General features: G+C 47.1%; 1 protein-coding gene across 3 annotated transcripts in view; it reads left to right on the top strand.

Moving 5' to 3' along the window:
• The window catches only part of nt5c2a (5'-nucleotidase, cytosolic IIa), a 67,818-nt gene that overhangs the window by 10,029 nt on the left and 35,859 nt on the right, over positions 1-21,930 (top strand). For all 3 annotated transcript variants that reach the window (XM_072239082.1, XM_072239084.1, XM_072239081.1), the window contains exon 4: positions 2,239-2,312. In XM_072239082.1, the coding sequence (XP_072095183.1) occupies positions 2,239-2,312 (74 nt within the window). The remainder of the gene's footprint in view (positions 1-2,238; positions 2,313-21,930) is intronic.

The following is a 21,930-nucleotide window of genomic DNA, read 5'->3' as shown; positions in this document are numbered from 1 at the left end:
TTAGGATCTGTTGATTCATAGCAAAAGCAGCCATCTGAGAGGTTGGAGTCCCTGAAAGGGACCTGCATTGAAGAGTTGCACATTTAAAAATTATTTGGCTGAGTCAGCCCAATTGAAAGGCCAATCCTTTCCATCTCCTTGGGTTTTGGGCTTCATGTCAACCTCCTGGGGAAATATGCATGTTATAATGGTTCTCCATATAACAGAAAAGCCATAATGCCTGACCCTGTTACCCAAGATGAATGGGAAGATGGTCAGCCTAGTCAGGACACTGCCAGCTTCCAAAGGACCCGGGGCATGGGTATCAATAGAAGATTTGTTTCTAGTGCAACATTTGGTGACGTGGCCGGCCATGCAGTTTCAATGTGACTGACTGATGCAAGTTGCTGGAAAGTGTGTACTGCAGGTTCTTGGGGAGCTCAGCTCACATCCGTCACCATAGGTTGAACAAGACAGTCCAATTTGTTTCAGACAGAGATCAATATCTGTTGGATAGAACATGGAACATAGAACAGTACAGTGCAGGCACAGGTCCTTTGGCCAGTCATGTCTGCAGCAAACACGCCAATATAAGCTATCCCTTCTGCCTGCACATTGACCCCTCCATTTCCCCTCCATTCACGAATCTTTCTCAGTGCTTCTTAAGTGTTGCTGTCATATCTGCTTCTGCCGCTTTCCCTGGCTTCTGCCACTTTCCACTTTCCCTATGTTCCAGACACCTATAACTTCTCCGTGTTATTTACAAAAAACTTAACTCACAAATCTCTTTAGTGTTTTCCTCTCTCATCTTAAATCTTTGAGCTCCAGTATTTGATATTTCCACCCTGGCAACAGAACTCTTTTGATTATCTACTTGTCAGAGTTCTATACACTTCAACCAGATCGTCTCTCAGCTTTTCAATCCAATCTAGTTTTGTTCAACCTCTTTATAGATGATACTCTCCAATCCAGGCAACATCCTGGTGAACCTCTTTTACTCTCTCCAAAAGCACAACATCCTTCCTACTGTGTGGTGAGCAGAACTGAACACGATATTCTTAATGTGGCCAAAGTTCAACACACAACTGTCGCCTGACTTTCCAACTTTTACACTCAATGCCCTGGCTAATGAAAACAAGTTATAACTTACAAGTTATAAGTTATATGTTTCCACATTCATCTGCAGATGGTGGATATGCTTTTGAAGCATGTGATTAAATGATTGAAGGGCATTGGAGAAAAGCATTTCCGCTCAGTATTGGACATCAGGGCGTCATTGCCTGAAGAGGGTTTGTACACCAATGTATCATCGTGCTTGAAAAACAAGGGAGTACAGAACTGAAGTGTTGTAACGCACAGGTGTTTGGGCTGAGAGCTGGGCCATGAGATGACAGAATTGAGAGTCTCGGTGACCATGGTTCAAATGGCCACCTGTGTGTTGTAAATTCCATGATTTTATGGTTTCTGGTCCTCCTGTGCACCAGGCCCAGTACCAACCAACAGGAAACCCACGGTGGTTCCGATCTTCAGCAGCTAATTGTCCAGTGAGTTAAAAACAGAAATTGGTGGGATTGCTCAGATTTGGCAGCATCTGTAGAGAGAAGCAGAATTAGTGGGAGATCATTGAATTTCTCCACAGATGCTGTGTGATCTGCTGGGTATTTCCAACATTGACTTTTGTTTAGGATGTCTAGCACCTGCATTTTCTCTGGTTGTTTACTGCTCGCTCAGTGCTTGGTTTAATGAACCATGCCAGATTAGTGCTGGAAATTGTTCTTGGTTGGAGTTGGTGTCAGAGGGAGCTTTGTTGCTGGAAATCCCCTCACAGTACACTGGTTTCTGCTCTCTTGGATTTTTATTAAGAATTCATTCCCACGGCCTCATCCTCTCATTTCAGGAGCACATCAGGTTATCCTTCACCCCATTATATGTTTTCTCTAATGTACGTGGTAGTGTTTCACAGCCTCCTGTGAGCCTGTGGATACAGCACATTAGCCTGAACTCCTTGCAGCCACTTCCTGCCCAGCAAGCTGCTGACTTCAGCATTATGCATGCCTTAGGAAAACAGAGTGAACCCCTCTGTAGCTGCTGGTGGTAGCTAGTACTGTCTTTACTCTTCACCTTGCGTTCATGTTGATCTTCTCCCTCAGTGATTTATTTCCTTTCTCCTTCTCTCATTCTTTTCTTCACCTTTTTTCCTGCTCTGTCTTTCATTAGCTTACCTCCCTGCTGATTCTGATCTTGCCTCTCTGTTTACAGAGTGTTTGTAAACCGCAGCTTGGCCATGGAGAAGATTAAGTGCTTTGGCTTTGATATGGACTACACCCTGGCAGGTGAGCATTGCAGCTTGGGTTTGGATCCCGGCCACGTAGTCGATGTAGATCAATCGGATCCACTGCATCATTGGTAACATCCCCCTTAACTTTTCCCCGACCCTCCGCCGTTCTGGAAGTGCCAGACTCCGAAACCTTCCCTCTGAATTGACTTTTGTGTAGGCAGTGAGTGGGGTCAGGAAGCTCAACAGAGCTGCACTTGTCTGTAAGACTGAGAGTTTGCAGCAGGAGCCAGACTGATTTTTATCCCCACTCAACGTGGAGCGCCATTCCAATCTGAGCAGCTGCCGGAACTTCCCCATTCAATGTGGAGGGTACTTTCAAATCAGAGCTTCTCTCCGGGTTGACTTAAAAAGCCCTTCAGACTGGCTGTACTACGGTAATCTATGACAAGGGATTGCGTAGGGATAGTGAACTTTGGGTGGTTTTGGGATACTCTGACAGTAAGCTGGCTGAGAGTTCGGAACTGAGACTGTGAAAAAGACCTCTCCCTAGGGTACCTTAGATGACACTTCCACCTTGATGAAATGGGGAAGTCATTGGGTCAAGGTTTTGAGCCCTGAGTTTAGTGGCATTGTTGGGCAGTGGTCTGGAGGGTGGCAGAATTTGGGTCTTCAGCCTGTGCCCCAGTGGTGGGCAGTGGAGAGTTTGTCCAATTCATGGAATTAATGATGTGGGTAAACAGTTTAATTTACATAAAATTACTTTCCTTCTATGTGTCCTGGCCTTTTATTGCAATGTGGCTGTATTGCTGGGTACAGGCATCTGGGCTTGTAGCAGAGTGTGATTGTGTTGCAGAGTACAGGCATCCAGGCTTGTAGCAGAGTGTGATTGTGTTGCACAGTACAGGCGTCCAGGCTTGTAGCAGAGTGTGATTGTGTTGCAGAGTACAGGCATCCAGGCTTGTAGCAGAGTGTGATTGTGTTGCACAGTACAGGTGTCCAGGCTTGTAGCAGAGTGTGATTGTGTTGCAGAGTACAGGCGTCCAGGCTTGTAGCAGAGTGTGATTGTGTTGCAGAGTACAGGCGTCCAGGCTTGTAGCAGAGTGTGATTGTGTTGCAGAGTACAGGCATCCAGGCTTGTATCAGACTGTGACAGGGCTACAGAGTACAGACATACTGGGCTTGGACTGTGACAGGGCTACAGAGTACAGGCATACTGCACATGTATTGGAGTTTGCCCGTATCATGCAATCCAATCAGCCCGTGCTTGAACCACTTCAGCATGATTTACTGCAGCTGCAACTTTTCCCAGATGATTTGCGTTTAGGAATTGCAACGGTGCTCTTTCCAAACCTTTTCCCAGCATTCTGGCAGTGCTGTTTCCCCAGACTCTTCCCGGCATCCCGCTATACAAACTGTGTAGCAACAGAGGGGATTTCAGACACTTGAGTTTTTGGATTTAATGGAATGCAGGGGCCTCATTCTTGGCAACAGCAGAGGACACGTTACAGGATGCTGGTCTGTGGAGATCTGTACTCCTTTGTATACTTTTGAAAATCGCTATGATTAGGCAGAGATTACATGATCTTATGGGTTTAATCAACCATTATATTTTTAAAGATATGCATAGTAGGTTAAGGAAAATATGAAAGTGTGTGCATTTAAAAAAACATATAGTAAGTTTTTGATTTACTAATGGTATGTGGATGTCACAGGCAAGGTCAGCATTTACAGCTCGTCCCTGGAGATACAAAAACAGCAGATACTGAAATCTGGAGCAACACACAAAGCTGGAGAAACTTGGTAGGTCAGGCAACATCTATGGAGGGAGATGGACAGTGGACATTTCAGGTTGCGAACATTTTATTGTCGATCTCTCTCTCTCTATGGACATTGTCTTGCCCGCTGAGTTCCTCCAGCTTTTTGTATGTTGCTACAGACTCACTAATTGCCTGTGAGAAGATGGTAAAGAACCACTTTCGAGAACTGTTGCTGCCCTTCTGCTGAAGCTGCTGAGTTTAGACCTGATGGAAAGTCTCAGCCCAAAACATCAAATGTTTACTCTTCTCTATAGATACTGTCTGACCTGCTGAGTTCCTGCAGCATTTTGTGTGAGTTGCTTTGAGCTTTAGACTTAGTATCTTTGCAAGCGTGGTGATAGCTTTCCACCTAGTGTGCAGCTTTGGAAAGGGTCCCGCAAGTTGTGTTCCCTTGTGTCTGCTGACACTGTTTTCCTATGTAACGCTCAGCTATATTGGCTCGTATATGTCTAGGGGAAATCCTGCCCAGCACCGGCCTGAACGCTTCCGGCTGGGTCGGTTGCTGTATCACTGCCACCCAAGTCAATCCCAAACATCGATCATCAGCCAGCACACACAGTACGTTTTACCAAGTACACTTTATATATATTACTAAGTCTATGAAATTAATATAAGTTCGATACAGAAAAGGAAGTAATGGGGAAAAAAAGGCGCCAGACTTATCAAAGTCCAAGTTCTTCGTGCACAACCGTTGGAGCTCAATCAATTCCTGACGACCACCCGGATCCGGTCGACTCACGGCTCGGGACCACCCCGAGTGATCAACTGGAGCCTTTTCGCAGTCCACCGTCCTCCCCGCCAAAAACCCCGTCCACCGTCCTCCCCGTCTCTCCTCCGACTCCCTGCCAAAAACCCCCGTTCCCAGTCATATGAGACAGGATGATCACCCGAAGGAACGATAACATGAACACCCATTGGCTAATAGCACCCTGCTGTCTGTATTAACCCAAGCAAATGTCTAGCTAGAGACTTTCTCAGCATTTAACATAACATAGAAGCCATTTTAACCCACATACGCAGCAATTTAAAAGATTAACATAACAAAGAAGCCATTTTAAATTTAACATACAAAAAAAAGAGACCCTGTACACTCTCCCCCCACCAAGTAAAAGTCATGCCCTCATGACATTAACAGGGTTCACCAGTGCTCCTTGCAAAACACAAAACCCAACCCAGGTGCATAAAGCAGTGACAGAATTTTCCAGGGCAGTAGAGATCACACCCTGTTCTCCAGGCGCTGTATAAATCAACCTCTCCGGGGGGTGCCTACTCCTCTGAGACCTCTGTACCTCCTCTGCTGACTCTTCCGGTTCAGACACCCCAGGTGACACCTCGGGCCTACCTGTCGGACCCTCACCCTCAGGGGGACCCCTCGGCACCTGTGAGCCCTCTGCCTCAGGTTCTGGCTCCACTCTCTCTCCTCCCCCAATCCCGGCTGTATTACAGGCGGCTCTGCAACACCCTCCCTCGGTTCCCCTAACTCAGTGATGGAAGGGCCAGGAGCCTCTTCTCCCGGTACCGGGGAATCAGCAAACGGAAACAGGTACCACAAGTCTGAATCATTGTCTTCCGATGAAGTATCCCTTCTCGAGGTGGGGACCGGCCCCATCTCCTTCGCAGCGGGCTCTTCCCTCGCCCCGCACCCTTGCAGAGTCCTCGTACTAGCCGTAAACTCCCATTCGGGCTCTGGGTCTACCTTCACCTCGTGACCCAGAGGCAATAGGTGGTTCCGATGGAGTACCTGGACAGGCCCCTTCCCATCCTCGGGTCTCACCCGGTAAACAGGGAGATTCGGCATCTGACTCTCCACCACATAGGGGGTGGCTGCCCAACGTTCCGCCAATTTGTGCTTACCAGGTAGTCCTAAATTCCGGATAAGGACTCGGTCTCCTGGCAGTAGCTGGACGAACTTTACTTTCTGATCATACCTCTTCTTATTCCGCTGATCCTGCTTGGTGGCTGCCGCCTCAGCCAACTCGTACATCCTTTTCAACTCTTTCCTCATATCGGACACATACTTCAGATATGGCTTTGAAGGTATTTCACCCGCTTCAGTCCCAAAACACAGATCAATGGGCAACATCGCTTCCCGTCCGAACACCAGATAATAGGGCGAGTACCCCGTAGCGTCATTGCGAGTACAATTGTAACAGTGAACCAAATGGCCGATGTGCTGACTCCACTTACTCTTCTGTCCAATCTCCAGAGTGCCGAGCATGTCCAGCAGGGTCCGGTTAAACCTCTCGGGCTGAGGATCACCCTGTGGGTGATAGGGGGTGGTTCTGGATTTCTCAACCCCAAGCATACCCAGTAATTCATGGATAAGCCTGCTGTCGAAGTCCCGTCCCTGATCACTATGGATCCACCGGGGAAGGCCATAATGAACAAAGTATTTCTCCCATAACACCCTCGCCACTGTGGTCGCTTTCTGGTTCTTAGCAGGAAAAGCCTGCGCATATCTAGTGTAGTGATCCGTGAGGACCAAGACATTCGCGGTGTTGCTGGTGTCTGGCTCAATAGACAGGAAATCCATACACACCAGGTCCATGGGTCCCGCACTCTGCAAGTGGGACAAAGGAGCTGCCTGCGCAGGCAAGGTCTTCCTCCTGATAGAACGACTACAGGCCTTACATAGTCATAGTCAGACTTTATTAATCCCAGGGAAAATTGGTTTTCATTACAGTTGCTCCATAAGTAAAAAATAGTAATAGAACCATAAATAGTTAAATAGTAATATGTAAATTATGCCAGTAAATTATGAAATAAGTCCAGGACCAGCCTATTGGCTCAGGGTGTCTGACCCTGCAAGGGAGGAGTTGTAAAGTTTGATGGCCACAGGCAGGAATGACTTCCTATGATGCTCTGTGTTGCATCTCGGTGGAGTGAGTCTCTGGCTGAATGTACTCCTGTGCCCACCCAGTACATTATGTAGTGGATGGGAGACATTGACCAAGATGGCATGCAACTTAGACAGCATCCTCTTTTCAGACACCACCGTGAGAGAGTCCAGTTCCATCCCCACAACATCACTGGCCTTACGAATGAGTTTGTTGATTCTGTTGGTGTCTGCCACCCTCAGCCTGCTGCCCCAGCACACAACAGCAAACATGATAGCATTGTCCACCACAGACTCGTAGAACATCCTCAGCATTGTCCGGTAGATGTTAAAGGACCTTAGTCTCCTCAGGAAATAGAGACGGCTCTGGTATTCCAGTATTCTTCAACCTCCCCCCTCATCCGGGGCCAGTAAAACCGGTCCTTGAGTAATCCATAGGTCTTTTCTACCCCCAAGTGCCCGGAATCATCATGTAGTGCTTGGAGCACGGTCTTCCGATACTTCTCAGGCATGACCAGCTGCCAGCGCCGGGGGTGATCCGGGGGCGACGTGACCCGGTGCAAGACTTGGTTCTTCAGCTTCAACCAAGGCCACTCTTTCAGTAGTAGGGGCATGGAGGCGTGCTTCGCCTTCTCCACCTGAGCCATATCCCCCTGTCTAACTGCATAGCAGATAGTGCCAATGCTCGGGCCATCACACTGAGCCGCCCCCACTTCCTGGGGGCTCAACTCCAGCAGCTGCCTGTTCCTCGGAGCAGTCAAATTACAGTAAACAGTGGGTAGTGTGTCATCGTCAATCCCCAATTGATCCACTGCCCTATCCGGCCCCATCGGGGCTCCTGCTTCCCCGTCGCTCCCAACTTGACACGCGGCCTTCACTCCCGGGGCAGGGACGCTCTTCCACTCCTCAGCCGTGCCCGACTCGTCGTGCGCCTGACAAGATAGAGCATCTGCATCGATGTTCCGGCTCCCTGGCCGGTACTTCAGGCTGAACTCATAGGCAGACAAGGCCGCTAACCACCGGTGCCCAGTAGCGTCCAGCTTTGCCGAGGTCAGGATATAAGTGAGAGGATTGTTGTCAGTTCTCACCTCAAACTGAGCCCCGTATAGATAGTCACTCAACTTGTCCACCACCGCCCATTTCAACGCCAAGAACTCCAGCTTGTGAGTGGGATAGTTTCTCTCAGATGGCGACAAGCTCCGGCTGACAGACGCCACCGGCCTCAATCCGTTGCCCTGTTCCTGGTACAGGACAGCCCCCAGACCCTCGTGACTGGCATCAGTGTGTAGAACATACGGCTTCCGGGGATCAGCAAAAGCCAACACCGGGGCCTGTGTCAGCGCCCTTTTTAGAGATTGGAACGCCTCTTCACATTGAGCATCCCACTTCGATCCAAAAGGCTCCCCCGGGTTCAAGTATCCTTCTACCTCCGACCCTCGGTCTCCCTTCCTCCTCCTCCCCACAGGTGGATAGCCACACAACAGCTGGTTCAATGGGTGACTCACTTTCGCATATCCTTTCACGAATCGCCGGTAATACCCACAGAACCCCCAAAACGAGCGTAAGGCGCTCACCTTCTGAGGTCTCGGCCAGGTGGTTACTGCGGCTATCTTACCCAGATCGGTGGCCACTCCATTTCGAGAGATTATGTGCCCGACAAAGCTGACCGACGTCTTACAGAACTGACATTTATCCAGGGAAAGTTTTAACCCTTCCTCCTTCAGCGGACTCAGCACCTTCAGTAGCCGCTCCTCGTGTTCCTCCAACGTAGATCCAAACACTATCAGGTCGTCCAGGTACACCAATACCTCCAGCAGGTTCATGTCCCCCACTGTCCGCTCCATGAGCCGCTGGAAGGTGGCTGGGGCCCCCGAGATGCCTTGGGGCATTCGTTCAAACTGAAAAAATCCCAGGGGACAGATAAAGGCCGTCTTCTCTTTATTGGCCTCACTCATCGGAATCTGGTAATACCCACTCCGCAAATCCAATACACCAAACCTCTGCGCCCCACTCAAACAGGCCAATGCGTCTTCCACCCTTGGGACCGTATATTGGTCGGGAACCGTGCGCCGGTTCAGGGTCTTGGAACATCCCATATCAAACTCGCCCTGAGTAAAGACATCCCCTAGCTTCAGCATCTTCTCCACCAGCCTGCTCTTATACTCCGGCGGTACAGGGGAGTCTTTAAAATTAAAGGCCTCCTCGGTCAGTCCCCTGTTCTCCGATAGTTTTCCTCCAGTGGGCTTCACGGGGGCGCTGGACATCACCGCCACCGGGAACAAGTGCGCAAGGGGCATCCCACGCTTAAAGGTGATCTCCCCCTCCGTTATGTTTCTTACAATCACTCCCATCCGGCGTGCCTGTACAGCTGAGGGCCTCTGCGATTCAGGTCTCACCAGCGCCCCAGCCGGGAACCGGGACTCACTCCCCTTCCAGGTCGTCTGGGGCGTCTACTAGCAGGGCCTTGCCGCCGGTACTCCGGGGAATCTGGGGGTCCCCATCACTAACGCCACCTCCCCTGGCCGTATCACCTTAGGCCTCGCCTGAGTGCACCACACCGTCCCTCGTTTGCACTCAGGATTCAGCCCCTGGGGGTCACCCACTTCTTCGAACACCGCTCGAAACACTGGGTGTACTGAGAGGGTCTCCAGAAAGTTCTCCTCTGCCTTCTCCTTACAGGCTCCCAAGAGCCGTCGCACCAGAGGGGAGTTAGTCCCCACTAGCAGGGCAGCGCCACTAGTTTCCACCGGGTCCGGACAAACCAGCACCAGCGTCTCAAGGGCTTCCGACACTCCCACATCGCCCTCCGAGAATTCCGATGTCACTGACAAGTACCCATCGTACGGGTAATCACCATCACTTATGCCCCAAATCTCCAGTGCATTAAACGGGGTTACTGGCAAATGCTTCAGATATTTATTGTAGAACGACCGGTACAAATAAGGTAACTCGCGATCCTGTGTGGAGGATGGCTTTTGCAAAGATTCCCTCTATCCGTAGGGACACGCTGGAACGGGGTCCCACCAGTCCATCCGGAATAAGGGCTTGTGCTTTTGGGGGTTCCATGGCTGCTTTCTGGGAACGTGTTCCTCCTGAGACTCCAGTCCGTTCCCTCACTGAGCCTCTCCTAAGTTTCCCGACACCTCTCCCTTCCTAGTGGCCCGGGGGCCTTCCCCCCTCGGAGCATGTCGTCTCTCAGAATCCCTCCGCAAGTGACCCGCTTCCCCACAGGTGTAGCACACCCCCGGCCACTCACATTCCCGCCGCAAATGCTACAGTTTATAGCACGCGCTACCCGCCGCCTCTCTCCTCCCGGGACGCCCCCCGAAGGGGATACTCCCCCTGTCCATCCCCTCAAGCGGGGGTCCCTCCCCCCCGGGACCCCTTGGATTTCTCTGTTCTCAACCCAGCTACCATCTCCTGAACCGCTGAAGACCGTTCCCGGTGATACCAGCCCCCTTTTCGGTCCGAAGCACTCTTCTCCACCCGCACCTCTCCAATCAGCTGCCCGAATGATGGAGGCGGGTTGGGGGGGGGGTGGCTCCTCTCATAACACTGCCGGATACTCCAAGCCACCCTCCATCATTCGGGAGGTGCTGCTGGAATAGCTGACTTTTTGTGCATCGGTGGCCCAGCAGGGGTGAAGATGTACCAATCAAGTGGGCAGGTTTCCTGGGATTTTGTTATGGTACTTGGGTCCTCTTGGACCTGGATTCTCCTGCTGTTTCTTGAAAATGCTTAGGAACTTGTGAGTTAAAGTGCTTACCAAAGGACATCCTACTCCTGCATGTATGGTATTTTGATGCTGGTTTGATTAGGTTTCCAGTCATCAGTGATTCGGAGATTGTGGATGAATTCTGTGAGGGTGGTGCTGTCATTGGCAGCTCCGTGTGTTTACTAATGTTCATTCCAGCTGTCTGTTTATTGACCGGATTTTTCTGTACCTGGAAGTGGGTTGCTTCATATGTGAGAGTTCCAAATAAATGTGGTGGAATCGTTAGAGAGCAGGACCTCACACTGAGTCAGTGTTTGGGGAACTTGTGTATCACACTAGCAAGGACTGAGAATTATATACTGAACTGGAAAATGGAATACAGGAGTGACTTTTTTTTTGGAGGGCAAGCTGTGAATAGTGGAATGAATGCTTCAGTTTAGTCCTGGTGTATGGCAGTGATGTGAGTAAGGAGCCCGAGGGTAACGTCTCCATGTTCACTGACAATACGCAGCTGTGTGGGAAAGTAAGTTGAAAGGAGGAAACAAAGAGTACATAGGCAAAGTGAGAGAATGGCCAGGAACAAGTCAAATGGAACATAAGAACAAGCAGGTTGGACAAAGGAGTGTTAAGTGGGTGTTGTTTAGTTGGGTATTCTGAAAGCCTTTGACAAAGTGCCATGAGGCCGCAAAACAAAATAGGAGCCCCTGGTGTTACAGCAAAGGTAGTAACATGGATAGAAGATTGGCTGACTGGCTGGTGGCAAAGAGTGGAAATGCAGGGGTGGGCGTTGGGTACACAACTTTTCACAGTTTATGTCAATGATCTGGATGATGGAATTGATGGCTTTGTGGCCAAGTTTGTGGACAATATGAAGCTGGGTGGAGGGGAAGGGAATGCTGAGGAAGTAGATTGTCTGCAGAAGGACTTAGACAGATTGCAAGAACAGGTAAAGAAGTGGCAGATGGAATATAATGTGGGGAAGTGCATGGTCATGAACTTTGGCAGAAGGAATAAAGGTGTGGACTATTTTCTAAATAAGGAGAAAATTAAAAAATCAGAGGTGTAACAAGACGGACTTGGGAGTTCTCATGCAAGATTCCCTCGGTGAATTGCCTGTAAGGAATGCAAATGCAATGTTTGTATTCATTTCGAGAGTACTAGAATACAAAAGAGAGGATGTAATGCTTGGTCTTTAATAGAATTGGTCAGACCGCACTTGAAGTATATAAGCAGTTCTGAGTCGCTTTATCTAAGAAAAAATATGCTGGCATTGGAGAGAGTCCAGATGAGTTTCATGAGAATGATCCCAGGAATGAAGGGGTTAAGATATGAGGAGCATTTGGAGCATTTGATGTACCTGCTGGAGTTTAGAAGAATGAAATAGGTTTCAATGAGAACCCCATCGAATATTGAAAGATCTGGATAGAGTGGATGTGAAGAGGATGTTTCCTATAATGGGGGAAGTCTAGGACCAAAGGGCACAGCCTCAGAATTGTGAGATGTCCATTAGAACAGAGATGAAAAGACATTTATTTAGCAGGAGGGCAATGAATCAGATGGCTGTGCAGGCCAAGTCATTGAGTATATTTAAAGCAGAGGTTCTTCATGAATTAGTAAGTCAAAGGTCACGGGGAAGAGGCAGGAGAATGGGCTTGAGAGGGATGATGGATCAATCATGAATGAGTAATGGAGCAGACTCGATGGGCCAAATGGCCTAATTCTGCTCTTGTGTCTTATAATATGGACAATGTGATGTAGAATGGAAAAGCAGAGTACTTTTACAGGAGAGAGAGAGGGTGCAGTACTGTGTTCTGCTTCCTTCCTTAAGGAAAACGTAGGTGGGGGGTGAAGGAGAGTGACTTGTGAGATGATGAGTTTGTCCTAATGTGGAAAGGTTGGGTAGGGTGTTCCCAGGCTCGCTGGAGTTGGTAGATAGTGATCTCATTGAACTGTAGTGTTCTGAAAGGGGTTGGCAGGTGGATTCTTTGAAGCTGTTTCCTCGAGCTGGGAGCACCGTCTCTGAATAAGGGCTCAGACAGCTGAGACGTGTGGATCTGTGGATGTTCAACTACTGAGAATACTCAAGGCTAAAAGTGATTGATTTCGGAACAGGGGTTTCTGTTGGGTGGTAGTATATCCCTGTGCTTTCAGACCTTCGCACCTTGATGTACAGATGAATCTCACAGTGAGCGTGCCTCAAGTTTCGATCAGAACGTTTTGGGTTTGTCCCACTCAAACACAAACTGCAGACGATACTTAAGTGCAGTAGTGAATGCACATTGCATTGTTTTCCTAAGATGTTAAGCTAAATGAGTCAGTCATTGTGGAATCTGCTAATTGACTGTAACATTACCCATATTACGATGCTAACTACATTTTAAAAGGCAATTGTTGACTTTTGGTTGGTTTGGACATGCTGTGGTTGTGAGGTGAAACCATGGTGGCAGTTTTGCTGACAACAGAAAGTTTGTAGCAGAGTTGATGGCTTTGCTAACTTTTGGAGGATTTTTTTCAGATGGCAGAGACCAGCTGGTTGGGTGACCTGGATCTCCAGCACAGCTTGTCAACAGGAAATGATTTCTTGTATCTGGCAGCCCTTAGGGTTGCGAAATAGACTGGAACTGTCTGCAGTGTCATTGTGTGTGTCATGTTCCTCTTTATAGACTCTCACAACTGAGTGATTCTTGCAGTGCTGCAGGCTCCTTTTCACCTTACAACAGCTTACACTGAACTAATTATATTTTCTGGATTGAAACATTAATTAACTTGTGCAGCTCACTAGGAATTCCCCCCTCACTTCTCTAGACAAAGCTGTTGTATGTAGTTCAGTTTGTTCTGATATTCCACTTCTGCCTTTTGCCTTGCTTCCACACAGGCTTGTTGTCTCTCCCCAAGTGCCTGTTGGCATTATTCTTATGTGGGCCTCCAGTGAATGTGGACAGCATATTTGATTCTGGACTTCATCTTATCCAATTCCACACTAGCTCCTTTCTTCCACCGTTCAGAGGTGATCGCTGGATATTGATCTGCTGGAGTCTGAGTGATATACTGTATCTTGTCCTCACAAGGTCCCCAAGTTTGATTCTAATACTTTGATGCTATTCACCAGCGGTCAGCCAAATCAACTGCGCGGTTCATGTGAGCTATTGGAAGCCTACACTGTGCACTGATCCATGGGGGGGGGGGGGGGGGTTCGAGATAACAGCCTGACAGCCTGACCCAGAGCTCCGCACAATTCCTACAGAGCCTTGTTCTGAGAGACCATGAAAAGTTCTCTGCCTTTCAATTCTGGCTAGGCCACATCTCAGAGCATTATGTACTGTACGTTCTGGTTTCTGTTGTACAGAACATAAAATAGTTGTAGGCGTAGAAGAGCATTCCTCCTCTTGGGAGTCCCTTGCTGTTGAGGATGAACACCACTGTAATTTTGTGAGTTCCAAAGTGGTTGATGAGGGCAATGTGGGAATTGCAGATTCCTCCATAGATGAGGCAGGTAGTAACTGGTGGAGGGGTGGGGGTAATGTCTGAAGTGGTCTGCTCTTTTAGCTGCTTACACGACATTTTAGTGTGCTACTGAACCAGGGCCTTGACTCTAAATATGATCCCAAAGCTCCTTCTCCACTTTGAGTGGGCTTGGACCAGCAATTCCCAGGCATCAGTATGGATGCTGTGTTCCTTCACAGAGGCTTTATGAGCATCCGTGAATGTTTTCTGCTGTCTGCACAAATCATTTGGCCTAGGAGAGGCTTGCTTATTCTTCCAATGAAATTGGAAGAGTTTGCAGAGATGACTTTCATGTGTCTTGGGTGGCTCAAAGCCTCTTAAGCACACTGGGGTGGGAGTTTTGTGCCATGTTTGAGGTCATAATCTTAACTAAATAAATAGTTGTAGATGTAAAAGAATATTCTTTCCCCTGGAAATTCCTTGCCCTTGAGAATGAACACTCTTCCAGTTCAGTAAGATGGTGCTGGAGTTCTACATAGAACAGTAGAGCACAATCGGTCACGGGAAAAGCCTTCCCCACCATTGACACATTTACATGAAGTGCTGACACAGGAAAGCAGCATCCATCATCAAGGACCTCCACCATCCAGGCCATGTTTTCTTCTCATTAGGAGTTTAAGGTCCCACACCACCAAGTCTGAACAGATATAACTCTTCAGCCATTGTGCTCCTGACTGGCATGGACAACTTCACTCACCTCAACACTGAACTGATTCCACAACCTATTGTCTCACCTTCAAGGACTCTGCATGTGTTCTCAGTATCATTTATTTACCTGTCTATTTATTATTGTTATTTTTGTGGTATTTGTACCATTTGCAGTCTTTTTGTATATTGGTTATTTGTCATTTTTGGTTTATCGGTGGTTTTTCATTGATTCTATGGTGTTACTTGTATTTACTGTGAATGTCTGCAAAAAAGAATCACAGTTTTAATGGTGACATGTAGATGCTTTGATAATAAATTAACTTTGAACTTTTAATACCTTTTCCTCAATTGACCAAAGACTGTGCTGGGGTATGCTATATAACAATGCAACACAGTACAGGCCCTTTGGCCCACGATGTTTTGCCGACCCTTTAAACAACTCTTAAGATAAATCTAACCCCTCCTACCGACCTATGCCTCCGTTTTTCTGTCGAAGAGCTTCTTAAATGTCCCTAATGTACCTGCCTCTATCATCACCACTGGCACCGCGTTCCACATACTAACCACACTGTTTTTTAAAACAAAATCTACCTCTGACATCCCGTTATATTTTCTTGCAGTCATCTTAATTATGCCCTTCAGTATCAGCCATTTTGTGCTAACAGAGACTGTCCACTCGATTTATGCTTTTAATCATCTTGTACACCTGTCATCCTCCTCCTTTCCACTGAAGGTGATAGTAAATTCCTTTGCCAATGTCAACCTTTATCGAGAGCACTCCCAGTGATATGGGAACTGGACCTTGTTTTCCAGGACCTTGCCTATAGTAATCTGACCTTTAGATATTTACAGAATGTTGGCTGTGTTGGCAAGGCCATTAATAGTCTTTCACTCATTGCTCTTAAAGAAAGTGCTGGAAACTGCTGCTGTTGGTGTAGAAAACCTATTTCCACATTTGTGTTAGGTAGCATGTTCCTGGAGACTGACGGAAAGACAAATATTTCCACGTTGGAATATTATGTGACTTGATTATCATGTACCTATGCCATTGTCCTTTAGCTGTAGAACCTGTATTGTCAGGGTGGCAATAGTAACGGTGGTGAGTGGCATGTGTTCATGTGGGCTGCTGTGTCCTGGGTATTGTTAGTGTTGCACCAACCCAAGCATGTGGAGACTTCTTTATTTTTATTTTGATTCGTGTTTTGTAGATGGTTGAAAACTTAAGGTATCAGGACTGAGTTATCTGGTGCAGGGTATCCAGCCTCTGGCTCTCTTTTGTATCCATGGTACTATTATAGTTTCATCCATTACGCTTATGATCAACAGTGACAATGGTGGGGAGTTCGATGATGCCATATGCCATTGGTTGTCAACTAGTAGTTTATTAGACCATTTCTTGAAGGCGATTGTTGTGTTTGTCTGTGACGTTATGTACCAGTATTAATCTGCACTTTAATGTTGTCATGTGTGGCTTTATTACCTGAATATAGAATTGACACTGCCCTGAGTATGTCCTGATGGGGTTGCGATGGTTCCCCTGCATTAACTACTATAGTCACCTTCCAGTGTGTGGGCTGTGACTCCAACCATTGTAACTTCAGTCCAACAAGTTTGTGTTTATTGTGGTCATAGATGTCCATATGCAGGGTAGAAATGACATTCAAACCAGCTTTTTACAACATAGTACATTACAAAAATGATCAGCACAAGTTAGGATAAACTTAAATGAACATAACTTTACACTAGTACGTGCACAAAAATACACAGCAAAATATATAACACGAGTATGAGAGAAAAATTTTTTTAAATAGCCTGAGGTAATGTAGGGATTTTCAGGTCAGTTCAAGAACCTGAAAGTAGTGAAGGAAAAGTTGTTGAATCTTGAGTTGTGGGTCTTCGGGCTCCTCTACCTTCTGTCTGAGAAGTTGGCAAGACCTGACGGTAGGGATTCTTGATGATGGATGCTGCCTTCCTAAATGGGGAGAGCTGTACCCATGATGGAACTGGCTGTTTTTTATGCACTGTAATGCTTTCCCACACATTACAGCCTGTGATGCAACCACTCAGAATATCTTCCACTGTATCTGTAGAAGTTTGTCAGTGTCTTAAATTTCTGAGACAACAGAAATACTGGCATGCTTTCTTCACGTGGTGCCGCAGGGTAGGTCCTTGGGTGTTGGCTCACCCCTTCCACAGCAGACTTTTCAGTGAGGGCTGGAGAATATTTGCCTCATTTCCCTTCCGTAATGTTCACAGTCGGTTTCTTGGTCTTGCCAACATTAAAGCATAGTTGTTCTTTGGACGCCACTCAACCACCTGTACTACAGTAACCTACCCAGCCCGTCTCACCCCTGTACACCTCCTTTTCACCACCTGTGATTCTGCCATTGCCAGTGGTGTCATAGGTGGCACTGGAGCTATGCTTAGACACGTTATAGGTATAGAGAGAGTAGACGAGAGAGCTTTAATGTCAAGAGCTGTCCTTCTTGTGATTTTAAAGTCTGGCACTGATATATCCTGGTGAATAATTTGATAGCGACTTCTGTCACTGTATTGATGATTGGAAGTGGATTGTATAATTAGTAGCTAGATTAGATGTCCTGTTTTCTATTGTCATGGCATATATTTTCTATATTGTTAAATAAATGCCTTTGTAATCAGTGTATTAGGACAACTTGGATACAGGTGGGATTAAGGTTAAAAATTGTTCTAGGGTGTATGCATTATATCTTTGTCCCCGAATCTGATATATTGCCTGTAAGGTGTGGTTCTGTGATTGATTCTGTGAGAATGGCTTGTAAGGTTGTTTCTTGATTCACCTTTGGTATGGCTGTTCAAATTGGGACAGAAGTTTGTGAGGAGTACTTTAAATCAAATACTCATGCCTGGATGGCTGCTGGGTAGTCCAGCTGTATTTCTGTTTAGCTTGATGCGCTGTTGAAGGAGTCGAGCTTTGCTGTGGGTCTAAAACAAAGCACCTAGGAGCAGGAGTAGGCCACTTGGCCCCTCAAGCCTGCCCCACCATCGGAATGATCATGGCTGTACAACACAGGCCTCAAATCCCCTTGGTGTTCAGCTCCTTGATCCTTCTTTCAAATGCTTATCTATCTCCATCACCCTCTGGTAGAGAATTTTGGAGATTCACTACCCTCTGAGAGAAAAGATTTCTATGCACCTGATTTTTTTCAGTGGCTGGCCCCATAATCTGTAGTCCTAATTCTTTGTTGATCTCGAATCACATCAACTTAGAGAAGGGTGTCAGGTTTCCTTCTGGAAGGGACATTATTAAACTGATAGAATGTCTCTTCAACGGGAACCAAAGAAGAGCCCACATTTTCACATTTTTACCCCATCAGGCTCTGCACCCATTGCGTCCTCCACCATTTCCAGCAGCTTATGGGACTCTACTGCTATTCACATCATCTCTCTCCCTGCCTTTCTGCTTTCCACAGGGACTGCTCTCTCTGGTCCACTCATACCTCCACACCACCTCTTCCTGTCCATGGGCACTTTCCCCTGCAAACAAAGGAGGAATAAATGCTGTCCTTCCTCTCCACTCTCCCCGCCATCCAAGTGCCTTCCGGGATGGCGTAAAGGTTCATCTGTACTTCCAGCTTTTCCTTTTCTCCACAGATCCTGCTTGACCTGCTGAATTCTGCTCGTGTTCTGTTCTGTTCCAGGTTCTTGGTTAACTGGAGTTCTCCAGTACCCATGGTGCAATTTAAACTTGTCTCTGGATAGAACATAGAACAGAACAGCACAGTACAGGCCCTTCGGCCCACAATGTTGTGCCGACCCTTAAACCCTGCCTCCCATATAACTCCCCAGCCTAAATTTCTCCATATACCTGTCTAGTAGTCTCTTAAATTTCACTAGTGTATCTGCCTGCACCACTGACTCAGGCAGTGCATTCCACGCACCAACCACTCTCTGAGTAAAAAACCTTCCTCTAATATCCCCCTTGAACTTCCCACCTCTTACCTTAAAGCTATATCCTCTTGTATTGAGCAGTGATGCCCTGGGGAAGAGGCGCTGGCTATCCACTCTATCTATTCCTCTGGGTCTCTGCCTGGTTCTTCAGTGTTGTTATAATATCACGAACATTCCCATTGGGAAATAATTCAAACTGGGTTATTTTCTCTAGAAATAATAAGACAATATGGGCTCTCAGAAATCTGTAACATTGCACAAGGGTTATAAGTAAAAGTAATCTCTAATGCGTCCACTGGGGAGTTCAGCAGAAACGTCTGAGTGGGGGTGAGAATGTGAAATTTCCACAGGGAGGGTTTGAAGCTGCAGAGGGAGACTGCAGGAGAGTGTGAGCAGGAAAGAAATATATGGGTGTAATGGTGGGGGCAGTGTAGAGGCTCATGTGGACAGGAAAGACTCAGTGGCACAGTAGGTAGAGCCGCTGCCTCACAACACCAGACACCTGCGTTCAGTCCTGACCCTGCTGTCCACTCTTCTTCCCTATGGCTCTGTGAGTTTTCCCAGTGTTCTGGCTTTCTTCCCCATCCCAAAGACAGGCAGGTTGGTAGCTAAACAGTCTGATAGAATCTGGGAGAGATTATCAACATGTGGCAAGAGTAAGGAAGGTGATTAATGTTAATGGTTGGTACAGAATCAGTGGGCTGAAGAGCCTGTTTCAATACTCTTGTAGTAAAGCATGGAGCCTGTCCTTTCTTTGTCACACTTTAACATTCCTCTGTTGCCTTCTTTGTCCAATCATTCCCCCTCTCTTATAACTGGGTAGGTAACGAAGGCATTAGGGTGTTGTGTGCAGGGCAGTTTAATATTCTGGAGTGGAGAATAGTGGGTGAATAGGCAGTGTGGACTGCCAAAACTGTACCCAGTTAGAGCAGGACTGAAGCTTGGTTTATAGGAGAAATGTTACTGGGAGCAGTGGTGAATGGGAGAACAAAGTGAGGCTGGTTATTCCGAGTCCCAGCCTACCACTGATTGACTGGAGGATGGTGAACTACCCTGACTGTCCTTCCCAAGTTTTTTCAGTGAGTTTCCATCCAAATAAAGTCAGCTATTTCTGCTTCCACACCCCTGATTCTCTGCTGCTCTTGCTCCTTGCCTTCTCACCTCCTCCTTCCCCCTTGGCCCTCCAGTAGTACATATGTCCTTGCCACCTCCTTTTCTCTTTAACAAAGTTTAGGACTTTTTTTAGTGTTTCCCTCAGAATCTTCCCTAACAGGCTGTTCTTAGTGTGTGAGCAAGGCTGAGCTTTGGCAAACAATATCCCATTTCCATTCTTCCTCTGTACTCCTTGATATTGATCGTGTAGAAGTGCTTTCTCCTCCACTCTGGGTGTTGTTGAGGACAGACTGTGCTCAGCTGAGTGAACAGAGTGTGATCTGAGTACGTGCTACCTGAACTCCTTTTCCACTCAACTCCCATCTCACGATATTAGAACTTGGTCTCACTGCTGCAGGAAAGGCAGGGGTCTCTTACAGTGACCTGACTAGTGTTCCTCACTCAGTCATTATTCCTAAACACGCATCATCCCTGTTTATCCAATTGAGTGATAGAGCACAGAAACAGGCCCTTCAGCCCACCGTCCCCATGCTAACCATCAAGCAACATCAATATTAATCTCATTTCCCTGCATTTGGCCTAATGCTGCTCTTGTATCTTATGGTGTTGTATGCTGTGTAGGCTTCTGTGCATTAGCATTTTATGAGCTTGTTGGTAATTTGTTCAATATTCTTAACTTCCAGGTCTTCAGGCAATACTTCTAATTCCACCCACCCTTTAGTTGGAACAAATTCTTCCTTAGATTCCCTCTAATCCTCTCACTCCTTACCCTCAACCTGTACTCTCCGGTTTTAGACACCTTTGCTATAGAGTGAATTTTCTCTATCTATCTCTCTCCTACTGTAATTCTGAAAAGCTCGATCAGGTCTCAGCTCAACCTCTGCCACTCTGAGGAAAAACAAACCTAACTAAAAGACTCCTGTTGAATCCTCTGCACCCTCCCCAGAGCAGTCATGTCCATTTTATGGCGTGGTGACCTCAGCTGTACACAGTACTCCTGCTGTGTAACATAATCTTTGTTCTTGTACACTGGTTGCCTTGTGTGTCGAAGGCCAGCATCCCGTATGCTTCCTTCTCCAAATCTACCTGTGCTGCTACCTTCAGCACTTGGACAGGAAGTTCTGTGGCCTGCTTTCCACTAAAGAGAGTAGTGCAAGGCTGAAGAAAGTGACAGGGCAGTAAACGTCAGCCTGCCGGGGAAGCAGAAAAGAATGAATAGTAGTCTATTATTCATATAGAAAGTTAGAATGGAACTGGGTCACTGCCATGTCTCTGGTCCCTGGCCCACTGTGAAGCGCGATCTGTGGAGGTGGAAGGAGGGAGCAGCTGGGCAGTGCAGTGATCAACCTGCACTCAGACTGACCAGTCGTCTCAGACATTGGCAGTGGTTTTACTCTACCACAGAGCCATTCTTCTGTGAAATATCTAAATGACAGGCTGTCAGAGCTCCAGTGAGGATGAGGGTGAAAGGGTGTCATGTCAGCTGGATTGAGCATTGCAGTTGAAGACAATGTATTTTCGCCTGGTTTGAAGAAGCTGTTAAGTTAAAACGGGAGACAGTGTTTGAGCTCCTGGTTTCTGTATACAGATGGTGGGAGGGAATGCGAAATAGTTCCCAGGCAGCAAGTACGATAAGGAAGCTTTGATTACAAGAGGAGAAGACTCAAACGTGGACAGCATTTAGAAGGTGGGCTGAAGCTAGAAAGTGATTGTGTGTGCCTGAGTTTTAGCGTTTAGTTTCTGGACTGGTTTGTCACTGAATTTTTGTCGGGTGAAGAAATTTTTATCATCTTTTGGCAAAGGGATGTGAAAATTTAGAAGAATGAGGGGGAACTCATTGAGATCTATGAAATATTGAAAGATATAGTTATAGTGGATGTGGAAAGGATGTTTCCAATAGTGTTGGGAGGGTCCTAGGACCAGAAGGCACAGCCTCAGGACAGGACGTCCCTTTAGAACAGAGTGAGGAGGAATTTCTTTAGCCAGAGAATGGTGAATCTGTGGAATTCATTGCCACAGACAGCGGTGAGGGCCAAGTCATTGGGTATATTTAAAGCAAGGGTTGATGGGTTCTTGATTAATTAGGGTGTCAAAGATTACAGGGAGAAGG

This window comes from Mobula birostris, chromosome 21 (assembly GCF_030028105.1).
Source record: "Mobula birostris isolate sMobBir1 chromosome 21, sMobBir1.hap1, whole genome shotgun sequence".
NCBI lineage: Eukaryota > Metazoa > Chordata > Chondrichthyes > Myliobatiformes > Myliobatidae > Mobula > Mobula birostris.
This window is presented reverse-complemented; position numbering and strand designations above follow the sequence as displayed.